General features: G+C 56.3%; 2 protein-coding genes across 5 annotated transcripts in view; one reads left to right on the top strand and one right to left on the bottom strand.

The window, feature by feature from the left end:
• Nucleotides 1–4,591, top strand: part of PLEKHG3 (pleckstrin homology and RhoGEF domain containing G3) — a 42,238-nt gene extending 37,647 nt beyond the window's left edge. For all 4 annotated transcript variants that reach the window (XM_021701412.1, XM_021701411.1, XM_021701409.1 and 1 more), the window contains 2 exons: nt 1,138–2,533; nt 3,246–4,591. In XM_021701412.1, coding sequence (XP_021557087.1) covers nt 1,138–2,533; nt 3,246–3,979 — 2,130 coding nt within the window. In that variant the 3' untranslated portion in view covers nt 3,980–4,591. The remainder of the gene's footprint in view (nt 1–1,137; nt 2,534–3,245) is intronic.
• Nucleotides 4,592–8,847: 4,256 nt separating this feature from the next.
• The window catches only part of SPTB (spectrin beta, erythrocytic), a 63,502-nt gene continuing 58,844 nt past the window's right edge, over nt 8,848–13,505 (bottom strand). The window contains 4 exon segments of the mRNA XM_021701335.2: nt 8,848–9,094; nt 9,220–9,262; nt 9,525–9,698; nt 12,214–12,461. Coding sequence (XP_021557010.1) covers nt 8,927–9,094; nt 9,220–9,262; nt 9,525–9,698; nt 12,214–12,461 — 633 coding nt within the window. The 3' untranslated portion in view covers nt 8,848–8,926.

Raw genomic sequence — 13,505 nt, 5'->3', positions numbered from 1 at the left:
GTCTGTGGGTGGAACCGATACCTTTGTTTTCCCAAAGTTACCAGAAAAAGTGTATGAGGCCTTGACCCCAGGGCAGACCTCACAACCCCGGGCGGGTCTGAGGACCCTGACACTGGATAGGAGTCTAGGGTGGTGCTGTTCCATGATAACAGGAAGCAAGCCACATGGATAACTTTACATTTTCTAGCAGCCGTGTAAACAAATTATTTAATTATTGAATGTTAACTATACTTTCAACATGTAATCAATGGAAAAAGCTATTAATGACATTTTATACTCTGTACGACGTTTTTGCAGTCTGCTGTGTATTTTACCCTTCCGGCTGTTCTCAGTTTGGACTAGCCACATTGCAGGTTCTCAGAAGCCCCTTGTGGCTCGGCACAGTGCGGTGCAGGCCGCCACCATGGGTCCTGCGTTGCAGACTCTGGACTAGAACAGTTGGGTTGGGTCTGGTTCCTCAGAATGGAGAGTGTCGCTCTTCTTCCTAAAGCCCCTCTGGGAAGCTGCCTGTACTGGCTGGTTTCGTGGTTCAAATGACCTTCAAGGTGGTCAGGACGAGGTTCTTACATTGGCTTCCTTCCTTACCTGTCTCCTGGGCATAGGCAGCGTCGTGCCTAGGGCCAGAGGCTGGCTGGTAGGATCCAAATCCCTGTCTTCACCCGCTCTGACGGGACTCTATCATGTGGTCCTATTGCCCTCTGGAGCCTCATTCACACAGGAGGTCGTGGCCACTCGGGGTAGTTGGGTTTGAACCCAGAAAAACCCCCATGTGGTCTCTAGGGCTTTAGAAAGCTGCCTCTCCATCAGGCATACCCTGTGTTGTGTGCTCCCACCTTGTCCCTGTAGCTCCCAGGCAGGCTGTCACTGAGGGGTGCCACCACTCTACCCCATCTGCGTTCCTAGAATTTTCCTTGGGTTTTACAACCCAAGGCCACTAGCTGCATGATGACTGAGGGACATCACCACGTTCCTCTCCGTAAGGGCCTGTCTCTCCCACTCTGGAGTTGTGCTCATTCTCATTGCCTTTGGTCCTAAACTATATAACCTCTCCCTGGGCTTTGAGCAGGTCATGCTGTCCCCTTCTCCTTTGGATCTCACGAGGGAGGCTTTTGGCTCATAGGAGCTCTGTTATCCCAGGTTGAACCAGACCCTGAGCCTGAGATGGAGCAGGAAGTATTTGCTGCCATGGAAGTTCCCAGCACTGAGGAGGTGCCCTCAGACACACAGTCTCCAGAAGTCCGGGAAGCACAGCTTGATGCCCACCAGGAGCTGCTGGGGCTGCACTCCCCGGGTGACATGGTGGACTTTGTGGTGGCCGAGAGCACTGAGGACCTTAAGGCTCTGAGCAGTGAGGAGGAGGACGAGGACATGGGGGCCACCCAGGAGACCGAGAGCCTCCTGCCGCCCTCTGTGCTGGACCAGGCCAGCATCATCGCTGAGCGCTTCGTCAGCAGCTTCTCCCGGCGGAGCAGCCTGGCGCTGGAGGACAGCAAGGCCAGCGGCTTTGGGACCCCGAGGCTGATGAGCCGGAGCAGCAGTGTGCTCAGCCTCGAGGGCAGCGAGAAGGGCTCGACCTGGCATGGCAGCACCACGGATGCCCTCAGCTCGCAGCCGCCCCCCGAGATGGACAGCACTGCAGGAGTGGCTGCAGAGAGTGGCCCTTCGGTCAATGGGACGGAGCCCCCGAGTCCAGGCTGCCCAGCAGAGCCCGACAGGTCTTCCTGCAAGAAGAAGGAGTCGACCCTCTCCACCCGAGACCGGCTGTTGCTGGACAAAATCAAGAGCTACTATGAAAACGCAGAGCACCATGACGCGGGCTTTAGCATCCGGCGCCGGGAGAGCCTCTCCTATATCCCCAAGGGGCTGGTGAGAAACTCTGTCTCCAGATTCAACAGCCTTCCCAGGCCGGACCCAGAGCCCCTGGCTCCGCTGGGGCACAAGAGGCAGGTGGGCTCCCGGCCGCCTTCGTGGGCTCTGTTTGACCTCCCAGGACCTGGCCAGGCGAGTGCTGGGGAGCCAGCTCCTATCACAGATGCTGAGTTCCGGCCATCTTCAGAAATTGTAAAGATCTGGGAGGGAATGGAGTCTCCCGGGGAGAGCTCTCTGCAGGGGCCCGGCCAAGGCCAGGCCAATGGTTTTGACCTGCACGAGCCGCTCTTCATCCTGGAGGAGCACGAGCTGGGGGCCATCACTGAGGAGTCGGCCACCGCCTCCCCTGAGAGCGCCTCCCCCACGGAGCAGCCCAGCCCAGCCCACCTGGCCCGGGAGCTGAAGGAGCTGGTGAAGGAGCTGAGCAGCGGTGTCCAGGGGGAGCTGGTGACTCCGCTGCACCCCCGCATCGTCCAGCTCTCCCACGTGATGGACGGCCACATGAGCGAGCGAGTCAAGAACAAGGTCTACCAGCTGGCCCGCCAGTACAGCCTCCGGATCAAGAGCAAATCTGTGACAGCCAGGCCACCTCTCCAGTGGGGAAAGGCAGCTCCCACTATTCCCTGCCTGCAGGAGGAGGCCGGGGCGCCCTCAGGCGGCCAAGGTACAACTACATGGGTGGGGAGTGGGCCCTTCCCGCGAGTCTGGGGTGGAAGAGCCTTTTAGGAGCAGGTCGGCTCCTGGGGGAAAGTGACTCCTGTAGAACCATGACCAAAGAGAGGGCTGGACTCCACACAGAAGTGGTGTGAGCCCTGGCGGTTAGTCTAACGCCCAAGGCCAAGTGTGTGGCCCTGGTTGAGCCTCCTCACTGCCCTCCCCGAGCCCTTTCTGTGGAGCAGGGACCTTGGGAGGAAACGTGGCCATGGGCCCTCTCTTCCAGGAGACTGGAGGCTCTCGTCTTTTCCTTAGACTCCTGACTCTGTTCACTGCCTTTTCTTCATTTTTCTCATTGCTTTTTTTTTTTTTTTTTTAAGATTTTATTATCTGACAGATCACAAGCAGTGGGAGGGGCAGAGGCAGAGGGAGAAGCAGGCTCCCCACTGAGCAAGGAGCCTGACGTGGGGCTCGATCCCAGGACCCCAGGATCATGACCTGAGCCGAAGGCAGACGTTTAACCGACTGAGCCACCCAGGCGCCCCTCCACCCATTGCCCTTTGATAACGGGGCTGGGGTTGGTGAATGTGATTTCTCTCCCCTCACAACCAAAACGCCAGCAAGCAGCCTTGGCTGGAGCGTGAGCAGAAGGCAGGGCAGAGTCCTCACTTGCCCTCTCCCCTCCCGCCCAGCCATTCAGTCCACTTACTGTCTCTTCACAGGCAAGAGGAAGCCAGTGCTGTCCCTCCTCAGCTCTGAGCAGACGGTGGCCCAGGAGCACAGCCCGCCCAAGCCCGGCTCTCCTCGGCATTTCTCCTTCAGCCCCACTGCTGCCAGCCCGAGGACCACCTCGCCTGGGGTCCGGCCCTCCTCCCGAAGCCCCCTTAGCCCCTTCGACACTGAGACCTTCAACTGGCCTGACGTCCGAGAGCTCTGCTCCAAGTACGCCTCCCACGACAAGCCATTGCAGGCTGAGGGCAGCCGGCCCCATGGGCGGCCCGTCAGCCGCAGCTGCTCGGTGCCCGAGAACATGGTGGAGCCCCCTCTGGCGGGCAGGGTGGGCCGCTGCTGCAGCGTGGGCGCCAGGAGGGGCCGGGCGGGCCCAGAGGCCGTTTGGGCCCAGCCTCCCGGCAGGGTGCCCCACAGCAGGCCGCTCGGAGACGAGACCCTGTACGTCACCGCAGACCTCACCCTGGACAACAACCGGCGGGTGATTGTCATGGAGAAGGGGCCCGTGCCCTGCCCCGCTGCGGGGCTGGAGGAGCGCAATGGGCAGGGACCCAGCTCACCAGCAGCCACGGTGGGACAGGGCCTGGATTTCCAGGAGTCTGGAATTTCCAGGAGTCCAGAGTATTGGCCAAAGGAAGAGGGTCCCAGGGACCTAGCGGACCCAGGCCAGCCGGGCCGAGTGAGAAACCTGAGGGAGAAATTCCAGGCCTTGAACTCTATAGGTTGACTCTGAGTCCTGGGAGAGGGAGGAGCTGTGCGGCAGGGCGGGGACGCAGAGGAACCTTGGCATGCTTGCCCACAAGCCTGGGCTCCCCCTGCTCACATGAGCCCCTGAAAGAATGCTCTGGTGTGCTCAGCAAGTGTCTTCACCTGCTGGGAATGCCCTGGCACTCCCTAGGGCTCATGGCAACCTTCATAGGCCCAGCTGAGCCCTTCTCCCCACTGAGGCCAGTGTGGCCACTTCCCATATATATAGTTCTTCCCTAGTAAGAAGCTGAATATTTAAGCTCTCCTCTTCCAGGGAGAGCAAGCCGTGCTCAGGCCTCTGGCGTTGGGCTGACCACCGCCAGGCTGAGGAGCCCACCCAGAGGAGACGTGGAAGTGCCCTGGAGAGGCTTTGCTCTTTAATTGTGCCTTTTCTTAGGATCCAGGCAGGAACAAGGCCCATAATTTATTGCTTTCCATTCTGTGGTATCTTTGTATGTGCACGTGTTTGTGAGTGTGTGTTCTTCTGTTGTTGATTCCTCTCCCATGAAGAATGTAACGGACTCGGTTCAGGTACTTTTGTAGGTTGTCTTGCTGACCCTGTGGTTGTCGCTAATGTATATACATTTCATTATTTGCCAATGGTGCAATATCTGCTGCTCACCAACCGACCTGTGTGTGGCTCCTCACTGGGCCTTGCGGGGTGGGGAGAGCTGGCCGAGGTGGGCCGTGGGGGTGGTTGCTTCCACATGCCCTCCTGCGTCATCCGTGCTCACGAAGCATAAGGCACCAGGGTGCTTGCCACGTGCAGGAGGGAACCTGTTCTCCATCCAGCCCGGCCTGGCATCCTATGCTGGTGGGGGAGCTGGTGGGGAGAACAACTCTGTGCCAGCCTCGAGCTCTTATCCTCAAGGACCAGAGTTGGACTAAAAAAGGTGAGGAAAATGAATGGAACATTTTTCTAATGGGCAGAAATTTCCAATGTCTGGTGCCTTTTCTCTCCTTCTCTAGTTCCCAGGAGACATTGTAGGAGGCAAGGATTCTAAACTTGGAGCCTAGACATGTCTTGAGGTGGCTTGCAGTGTCGTGTGAGGAGAGCAAATGCATTTTTTCTGGGATGGAGCCTCAGTTTTCATCCCATTCTCAAAGTGTCTTTTCTCAAAAGGGCTGGGAGCGCCTGCCTATTTCTGATTGGGCTTTCTGCCCCTTCTCTGTGGTGGACCAGCCTTGTTTGGCCCTGTTCCTCCACGCAAGTGTTCCCACAGGTCTGCTGGGTCCGGGCTCTGCGAGCTTCTGATCTTGGAGGATGCACTCAACGTGAAGGCAGTTGTGCAGAGTCTAACGAGGTCAGGGGAGGAGTGCAGGCCAGGGGAGGCCTCTCCTAGACAGAAGCAGACAGGGCAGAGCTACCCGCTGTCCTCAATGTTCTGTGGCCACTTCCACTATTGCTGAGGATAGTTGGCTCCTACCAGGCTTGGGGTATGATGCTCAGGAGCCATGAATGTATTGGAGCGAGAGTGAGGACACCCAGGTTCTGGTCCCAGCTCTTCCATTAATTAGCTGGGTCACCTGAACTCTTTTTTTTCCTCATCTGCAACTTGAAGAAAATAGATGATGCACTGCTTCTCAAACTCCCTGACTCAGACTTTTCGGGGTGGGTAGGGCCTGGGAAGTTGTAGTGAGCACTTTCCCCTGGTGATCCTTAACCGGCTAGGTCTGCCTGGGAGCCTTGAACCAGCTCACTGGTTCTCACTCCATACCACTAAGAGTCAGCGGAGCCTTTTGAAAAATGGTGATGCCAGTTTCATCCACCTAGACCAAAAGAAATTGCCCCGCCCCCCCTCCCCCCCCCGGAGGTGAATCTCAGGCATGGCACTTCCAGTGATTCTGACGTCCAGTGAAGGCCAAGATCTCTGTCCAGAGCTCTGTGGGGAAGGGCTTGCCGCAGACCCTCAAGATGGTTGAATGCGTGAATGAGCAAGCTTCACTCAGGCTCTCAGGCAAGGCACACAGCTGGGTGTAAGACTCTCCAGGGACAAACGAGAGACTGGCTCTCCCTCTGTCTCCATGGTGGTCCCTCCCTGCCTTTGCTCACTCAACTACCCCTCCTTGCTCCAATTCATGGGGAAACAAAACTAGTCAAATAAGTAAATGAGAGAAAGATGGAGCATTGTCGATTTATTAGAAAAACTAGTAAATGGGTTTTCTCTGGTGGTGGAAGCACATTGGAGCAGGTGGAGGACAAGGGCCAGCTGGCCCCAGGGCCAGTGCCAGATTGTGCAATCTGTGCCCAACAGGGTTGCAGTCTTGTGGAGCTGCCTCCTCCCTTGTGTCCTCCCTGAGCTTGCTTGTCCAAGCGACGAGGCCCTACAGTCCTCTGGGTCCTTGCCCCCTCCCACTAACGGGAGGGGAGAGAGATCCAGGACCAACCTTGGGGACCCTAGTTGCCCTCCGATAGGAAAGAGAAGTGGTGTGGTGGGGATGCTGAGCCTTCCACAAGCTTCCTGTTACGGGTGCTGGTTGTGGGGGCTGGGGGGAAGCCTGAGGACCTTCCATACCCCTGCCCCCCAGCCAATCAGTTGAGGCCAGGGGATGAAGGGGATGGAGAGAGGGAAGGAGGACCACCTGACCATGCCCAGAAGGAGCTTCCTCTAAGCTGTTCTGGGGAGGAAGCCTGTTATGCTGGTGTGGACGAGCTGTGTCAACCTAGTTTGGGAATACTGTTAAAAGATTGCAAAGTAGAAAATGTAAGGAGGGGAAGACCCTTGCCAGGGCGCCCGGAGCATAGCCCCGTGTGGCTGGGCTCGTGTAGCTTCAGTGCTGTTGGTGAAGGTCTTGGGGCCCGTATGATGTGGGTGGGATGCCTGGGGCACTGGCAATAGCTGGTGGGTCACATGCAGCTGGCTGCCATTGCCCAGTTTGGGGGACCTGGGGTGGTGAAATCCTACCTCTTCCTTTGGGGCCCTTTCATTCTTTGGACTATGGAGTTACTTGCTGGAAATTTCTCACCTCGGTTGCTATTTTGGCACACATAGAATGGAGAGGGGGGCCCCTTGTCTCTCTAAAGACTGGTCCGGGGGGAAGAGTTGAGGAAGATTCTTGCCACTACCTGCTCTTCAGGAAGGAGCGTGCTATTTGCCTTGGAGCAGGACATGCCCTCAGATGCACCAGAGGCCTTCTTCATTGCCAGGTGAGTGTGGTCACCTCACTGCCTCCTGCTTTGGTTTCCCCAGATGGAGAAAGAGGCTGGTGAATGGTATATACTAGCTTCCCTGTAGATGCAAAGAGGGATGTAGGATTAGATGCACAGAGGCCAAGTGAAGATCCTGGCTACAAAGTGGGCCCGCCCAATCTGGGGATGTCAGGCTCCATTGGAGAACTTGCCTCCTGCTGTTCCTGTCTGAAGTTAGCTACCCCTTGACAGGGTGGTATTGATCTCTGAGCTGTGCCTGCCTGCACTAGGGACTCCCGGGAAGGCCTGATAACTCTGGATGCCTACCCCTGTGGCTGCTACCTGAACCTCCGCCCCTTCCAGAGGGATCATCACGGTGTGTCTAAGGCTCCTCACAGGGAAGGTGATGGAACAGCAGCTGTAGGCCCCAGGGACTTTTATGGTCTCTTCAGGGGGAAACACCTGCTGCCCCCAGTTTGACCCCTCTTTTGGACCTAAACCCAGCTAAGATGGAGGCCGGAGCTGTATTGCTTTCAGAGTGGTGGGGGAGATCTTTGTTGGGACGAGTGCCCTCTTTCCTCCAGAAGTCTGACCTTACCAGCATGGGGAAGGCTATCCCTGGGGAAATAGTGTGCAGGGCTCCTTTTAGCTGTGCTTGGGGATGGGGGTGTTAGGATGTTTGGTGGCCTTTGCACCCATGTAACTTCCCCAAGACCAGGACCTTCAGGAGAAGCTGAGCAAGCGGTGCCGTATCTTCATGGCCCAGGCCCCCGCATTTGTCCCAGTTGTCCAGAGGTGGTGTGACATGGGTGGTAGTACCCAGGTGTGGTTCCGTTTGCCACCCCAGAGGGCTAGGTCATGAACTTTGCTGTCTGTCCAGCCAGTACCCTCAGGTGGTAGCAGCTACAGACAGGACACATTGGGCCTTTGGCTTTGGGATGCTTTACTGCAGAAGCTGGGGTAGCCATCTTCTATCTGGGAACTGTACTATCCCTAAGGGACCCGGGGTCTGAGTTGGGGAGGCTCCCAGAGTGGAGAGGCAGAGCCTTGGGCAGTGTCAAGGTCTGTCTGCCTCCTTCACCTCTGAGCCCTATGCTGTTCTGTTGTTTTAAGAGGACCCGCTTGAGAGCTTTTACCTCCCTTTTACCACCTGTGGTGGTAGCAGAGGGCACCGGAGGCAGCAGGAGGCCCTTGCATTGAGGACCCACCAACCTTGGGGGGTGCCTCCCCCCACTTTTTTTTTTTTGGTGCGAGGAAGAGCGGGGAAGGGATGTGGTGGCCCCTGAGGTCAGAGTCCTAGTTCTGAGGAAGCCCCATGGGGAAGAGGCCCCTTGTGTCCCCGGGGTACCCAGCAGCCCCTTGGCCAGGGCTAGAGCCCTAGGCGCCTACCTGAAGCTCCTTCCTCATGCCCCTAAGGGGCAGGTCAGGCATTTCCAGTGTCCTCTTCCCTTTCCCTGGCCGTGACCAAATGGGAGGTAGCCCCAAGCAAGACCTGCTTTGGGAAGGGGGCAGCATCTGAGGAACCTCTTCTGCTCCAGTTTTGTGGGGTTTGGGGGCTGGAGGGCCCTCAGTCGGGAGGAGAGGCAGGTGGGAGAGGAGGGGGGTGCCTGGGACACCGTTTCCTGCCCCAGGGACCCCTGGGCTGCACTGGGCGGAGGCCGGCATCAGCCGGCAGGCGGAGCAGGCAGGTGCAGGCAGCGGGGTGGGGGGACGGGCGTCGGGCTGCGGGCAGGACCGGGCCCGGGCGCCCCGCCAGTCCCTACACGGCCCAGTCCCACCGGCGGGGCGCCAGAGAGGCTACTTCTTTTTGGGGAAGAAGCTGAATCTCTTCTCCTTGTCTTTCTTGCCAAGGCTGGCGTCGGGGCCGGTGCTGGAGGGCAGGGGCAAGCTCTGTGCCTTGATGCGGATGCTCTGGGATTCGTTGATGGCGGTGCTCACGCCCTGCAGCCAGGACAGCATCTCCTCCTGCAGGGCGGGAAGGTCATGGGCCACCAGGGAGGGGGCTGCCCCTAGGACTTCTGTTGGGAGGGAGACATCTGCCCCTCTGAGCTCAGTCTTTTGGGGTCTGGGTGAGGCCGCCCTGCACTTACCTCATCCTTGCCATGGAAGAGCCACTCACTGCCATTGCTCAGCCTAAGACAAAAGAGGGTTTCCTGCTCTGCAGCCACCTCTGGCTGGAGAGGAGCCAGAACCCAGAGCCTTCCCAGGACCAGAACCCTCACAGGCAGCACAGCACCTGCTGAGAGGTGAAAATCTGGACTCGAAGCCTCTTTGATTTGAAAAGTCCCCGAGGGGCAACTGAGGCATGGAGCTGGTCCCCTACAAGGGGCTCCCGTCCAGCCACTAATGCCAAACTGTGCAGCCAGGGAAGGGGCCCTGCCGGGAGGGGCCTCACCTCAGCTTGAAGACATGCTTCTTCTTCTTGTAGTTGGCCGCAATCTCACAGATGGCGTGTCTCAGGGCCAGGGGCTCCTCCCCATGGTAGGGCACCCCCAGCGCCAGGTTCTTGGCATCCTTGTAGAAGGTCAGCTCACTGTTGCGGAGCACACAGTAGAGGTTGTTCCAGGACCTGCGGAGATAGCGGCCTGCTCGTCACGCACGTCCGGGTGCAACACCTCTGCAATCAATTCTTACAGCTTTGCTGTTTTTTTTTAATTATACCATTTTTGCCCCAATAAATAGTAACACATTTTACAGTTAGAAAAGGAAATGAAAATCATCTGCATATAATTCCACTACTGAAAGTTAGCTATTTTTGTCAACATTTTATGTATTTTCTTCTAGTCTTTCTATTCACATATTCACATTTTCTTCTATTCACGTATATAACGAAAATTGGGTTATATTGTATATTCAATTTCATAGCCTGCTTTTATTTTTTTCATATCCTGCTTTTAAAATTAACACTATATCAGGGTGCCTGGGTGGCTCAGCTGGTTGAGCATCCAACTCTTGGTTTCAGCTCACATCATGATCTCAGGTTCCTGAGATCGAGCCCTGTGTTGGGCTCCAGGCTCCGGGGGGAATCTGCTGGAGATTCTCTCTCTCCCTCTCCTGCCCCTCCGACTCATGCCCGCTTGCTCTCTCTGTAAAAATAAATAAATCTAAAAAAAGATTAATGCTATATCATGAATATTTTCACATATTCTTCAAATCTTTCCTAAAAATAATTTTGAATTGTTAGATGGTATCCCATCCTATATATATATATAATCCCTTTATTGGTGTACCTTGTAATTATTGGAAATTTAAATGGTGCAATTTAAACAGCAATGTGAAACATTCATGCGTAAATCTTCACTATAACTCTGATCTTATTTATTTTTAAGATTTTATTTATTTATTTGTTAGAGCGTGGGCGAGAGAGAGTGAGCGAGAGTACAAGCAGGGGTAGCTGCAGGCAGAGGGAGAAGCAGGCTCCCCGCCGAGCAAGGAGCCCGATGCGGGACTCGATCCCAGAGCACTGGGATCATGACCTGAGCTGAAGGCAGCCACTTAACTGACTGAGCCACCCAGGCGTCCCAAACGCTGATCTTACCCTGAGATACATTTCTAAAAGTAGGATTAGTGAGTCTAAGACCAACAGTGTAAACTTAACTTTCAAAGCCCTTCTCACCCATGAGTGTATGTGATTCTCACTACAGAACTGAAGTGAGCAGAGCAGCGTTTTGTTCTGGTTATTTTTCATTTTGTTGAGATCTGCCTGGTATACTGTACAAGCACTTTTTAAAGAAACACATTTGTGCAAATCCAGGCCCAACTGATGTTTGGTGACAAGCTTAGAAGCTCATGGGTTGGCTAACCTGAGCTCCTTGACCGAGCCATGGGGAACGGGGCACCTTTTCACCCTTCACAGGAATGAAGGCTGGGGAACAGGGCAAGCTTTTCCTCCTCCTCCTCCCTTTGGAGGGCAGGAAGGTGGAGAGCTTGTTGGGCTCATAGGAAAGACTACAAGCTCAAAGAGAGAACTTGACCTGTACAGGACGGGCTGGCTGCAGAGCCGTTTTACGGGGCCCAGGTTTCTGACACCCAGAGAAAGAATCCTCCAGGAAAGCTCCGATCTTTCCCGTAGCCCTCACCACCTTCTTTGAGCTTGGAGCCCAAGTCAGGCAGTTGCTAAGAAGGAGCTGGGCCCTGGAGTAAAATCCTGCCTCGAACAAATGACTTCCCTGGAATTCTGATTCTCTTTCCGAGCAAGAGAAACCTCGATATCACAGGGTGGTTGTGAAGATGGAATCAGTCCTAACAATGCCTTGCACATAGCAGGTGCTCAGTAGATGCTAGTTTCCCCTTTTCTAAAGGTGGACTCTGTATAAATAATAAACTTCTTCAGGGTGCTTGGGCCCCCAAATTCATTTTTGGGATTTGAATGAGCTTTAGCATGTCCCACCTCCAGCCCCCTCAGCCCAGGCTCTGTATGCTGCCACTTGGCCCTGAGAATATGGCTGGTTCTCGATGCTGCCCAGTGTCCCTGCGAATGGAATGCTGCCTGGAAACACAGGCCCCCGGGGACCTTGGGTAGAAGCAGCCCTGGACGGACTGCACTCAAGGACGTAACTGCCTCGGGGCCAGGAAAGGACATAGCCTTCGAATGAGTTCCTCAGGGGCACAGAGTTGCTGTAGGACAGCACTGGGAGGGACCACCAGAAGGCACGTATGCCAACCCCATTCTCCTCTCCCATTTTACAGCTAGGGAAACAGGCCCAGATTGGTTAAAAAGTGGGACTTAGTCAAGGATATGTTGTTGCTGCCAAGACCTACCTACCTGTTACCCAGGCCTGGGATAAGAATAACCGCGAGTGTTCACTGAGAACCTACTCTGCCAGGCTTGGGATCTGTACCAAAGAGGCAGGTTCTCCCCATCATCCCCATTTTACAAATGGGGAAACAAAGGCTGAGTAACTTGTACAAGGGCATAGGATTTGAACTCAGGCCTTTTCCCATCATGCCCAGGTGCCCGGGAGCTCTCAGAAGAGGCAGAAGGCACCCTCTCCCCTCCCTGCCCGTGTTACCGAGGCTCTGTAGGGGGAGAAGTCCCTGGGAGCCGCCCACCCCTCCCACCAGGTGGCCCGTCCCACACACACCTGTTGGATGCCTTCTTGTTGGGCCCCTCCAGGTCATGCTTGCGTCCCAGGTAGCCCTCCATCTGCACACTGTACCCGTGGTCCCGCTGGGCCGGCAGCGTTGTAGGCTCATCACCCTCGCTCAGAGGCGTGTCCAGGACCTTAAAGAGAGGCTCGGTGGCGGGCCTCTCATCCCCACTGGATTTCTCCTGCGGCCCCGGAGGGGGTGGCGGCTGCAGGTCCTGAGGCCACTGCCTCTCTTCTTCCCCCTGCTCAGGGGCATACGGGAGGAGCACACCTTGCTAGGGGTTCAGACCCAGGGGTGGCTACCCGGCAGGACTGGGAAGCCTGAGCGCCCCCCCCACCCCCCAGCCTGGTTCCTGTCTGGCTCTCCCTTGACCTGTGGGGCCACCTGCTCAGCTTCCCTCGACTCTGCCCACGCCTCCAGCTCCATCCCCACTCCCTGCCCCCTCAAACGCAGTGAGGGAGGTTCTTAGAGTCAGCTGAGGGGCCTGGGTGATGGTTTCAAATGCCAATGCTGCTGGCCAAGCCCTGGCTCACTGCCTGGCTCCGGCCCCTCCCCCTGCTGCAACAGGGACCCCAACTGAGTTAAACGTGGGCTCTGGCAAGATTTCCTATGAAGGGTTGTGCTGCTAACACAGGTGTGAAAAATGTCTAATAGGATGTTGAATGGGGACTCTGCTGGTACCTGCTTGTGTCTAAGGCCCCAAAGCCAAGGGGACGGGCCCTAAGTCTCCTCTACCACCTTCCAAAGGGAGAACCTAGGTCCTCCCAGGTCGCAGTGTAGGGCTAACTGGTCCTGCTCCCATCAGTGGACTGGGATTTGCTGGAGTCGGGCCGTGCTTCCTTACCCCGGCTGCCTTTTACCATCACCTCAGGAGCTTTAGCAGAATACACCCTGGTGCGGGGCCAGAACATTTTTATTTCTGAATAAGCTTTTCACACTCTCTAATGAGCAGCTGAAGTTGAGAATCCCCACAGAAGGAGTCCCTGCTTCCGGGAAAAGCTGTGGCTTTTACCTCCCTGCACTTCCCTGGGGGGCGTGGGGTGCTCCGGCCCCTGCCCAGCCCAGTGAGGGGCCTCCAGTGGAGGCAGATGTCCACGAGAAGGGGAGCAGGGCTTCCGGTCCCCATCTGCAGAGGGCTTTGCGATCTGCCTTTGTGCCCACCCCCTACCACAGAAGCAGGCAGGACAGAAGGGAGCAGCGGGGGTAGCCAGCTTCCCACCGCCAGGTTGGCCAGGTCGGCCAGGTCGGGCACAGGTGGGTCTTCCGTGTGCCAAACGAGCTCCAA

Source organism: Neomonachus schauinslandi, chromosome 9 (assembly GCF_002201575.2).
Source record: "Neomonachus schauinslandi chromosome 9, ASM220157v2, whole genome shotgun sequence".
NCBI classification, from domain to species: domain Eukaryota; kingdom Metazoa; phylum Chordata; class Mammalia; order Carnivora; family Phocidae; genus Neomonachus; species Neomonachus schauinslandi.
This window is presented reverse-complemented; position numbering and strand designations above follow the sequence as displayed.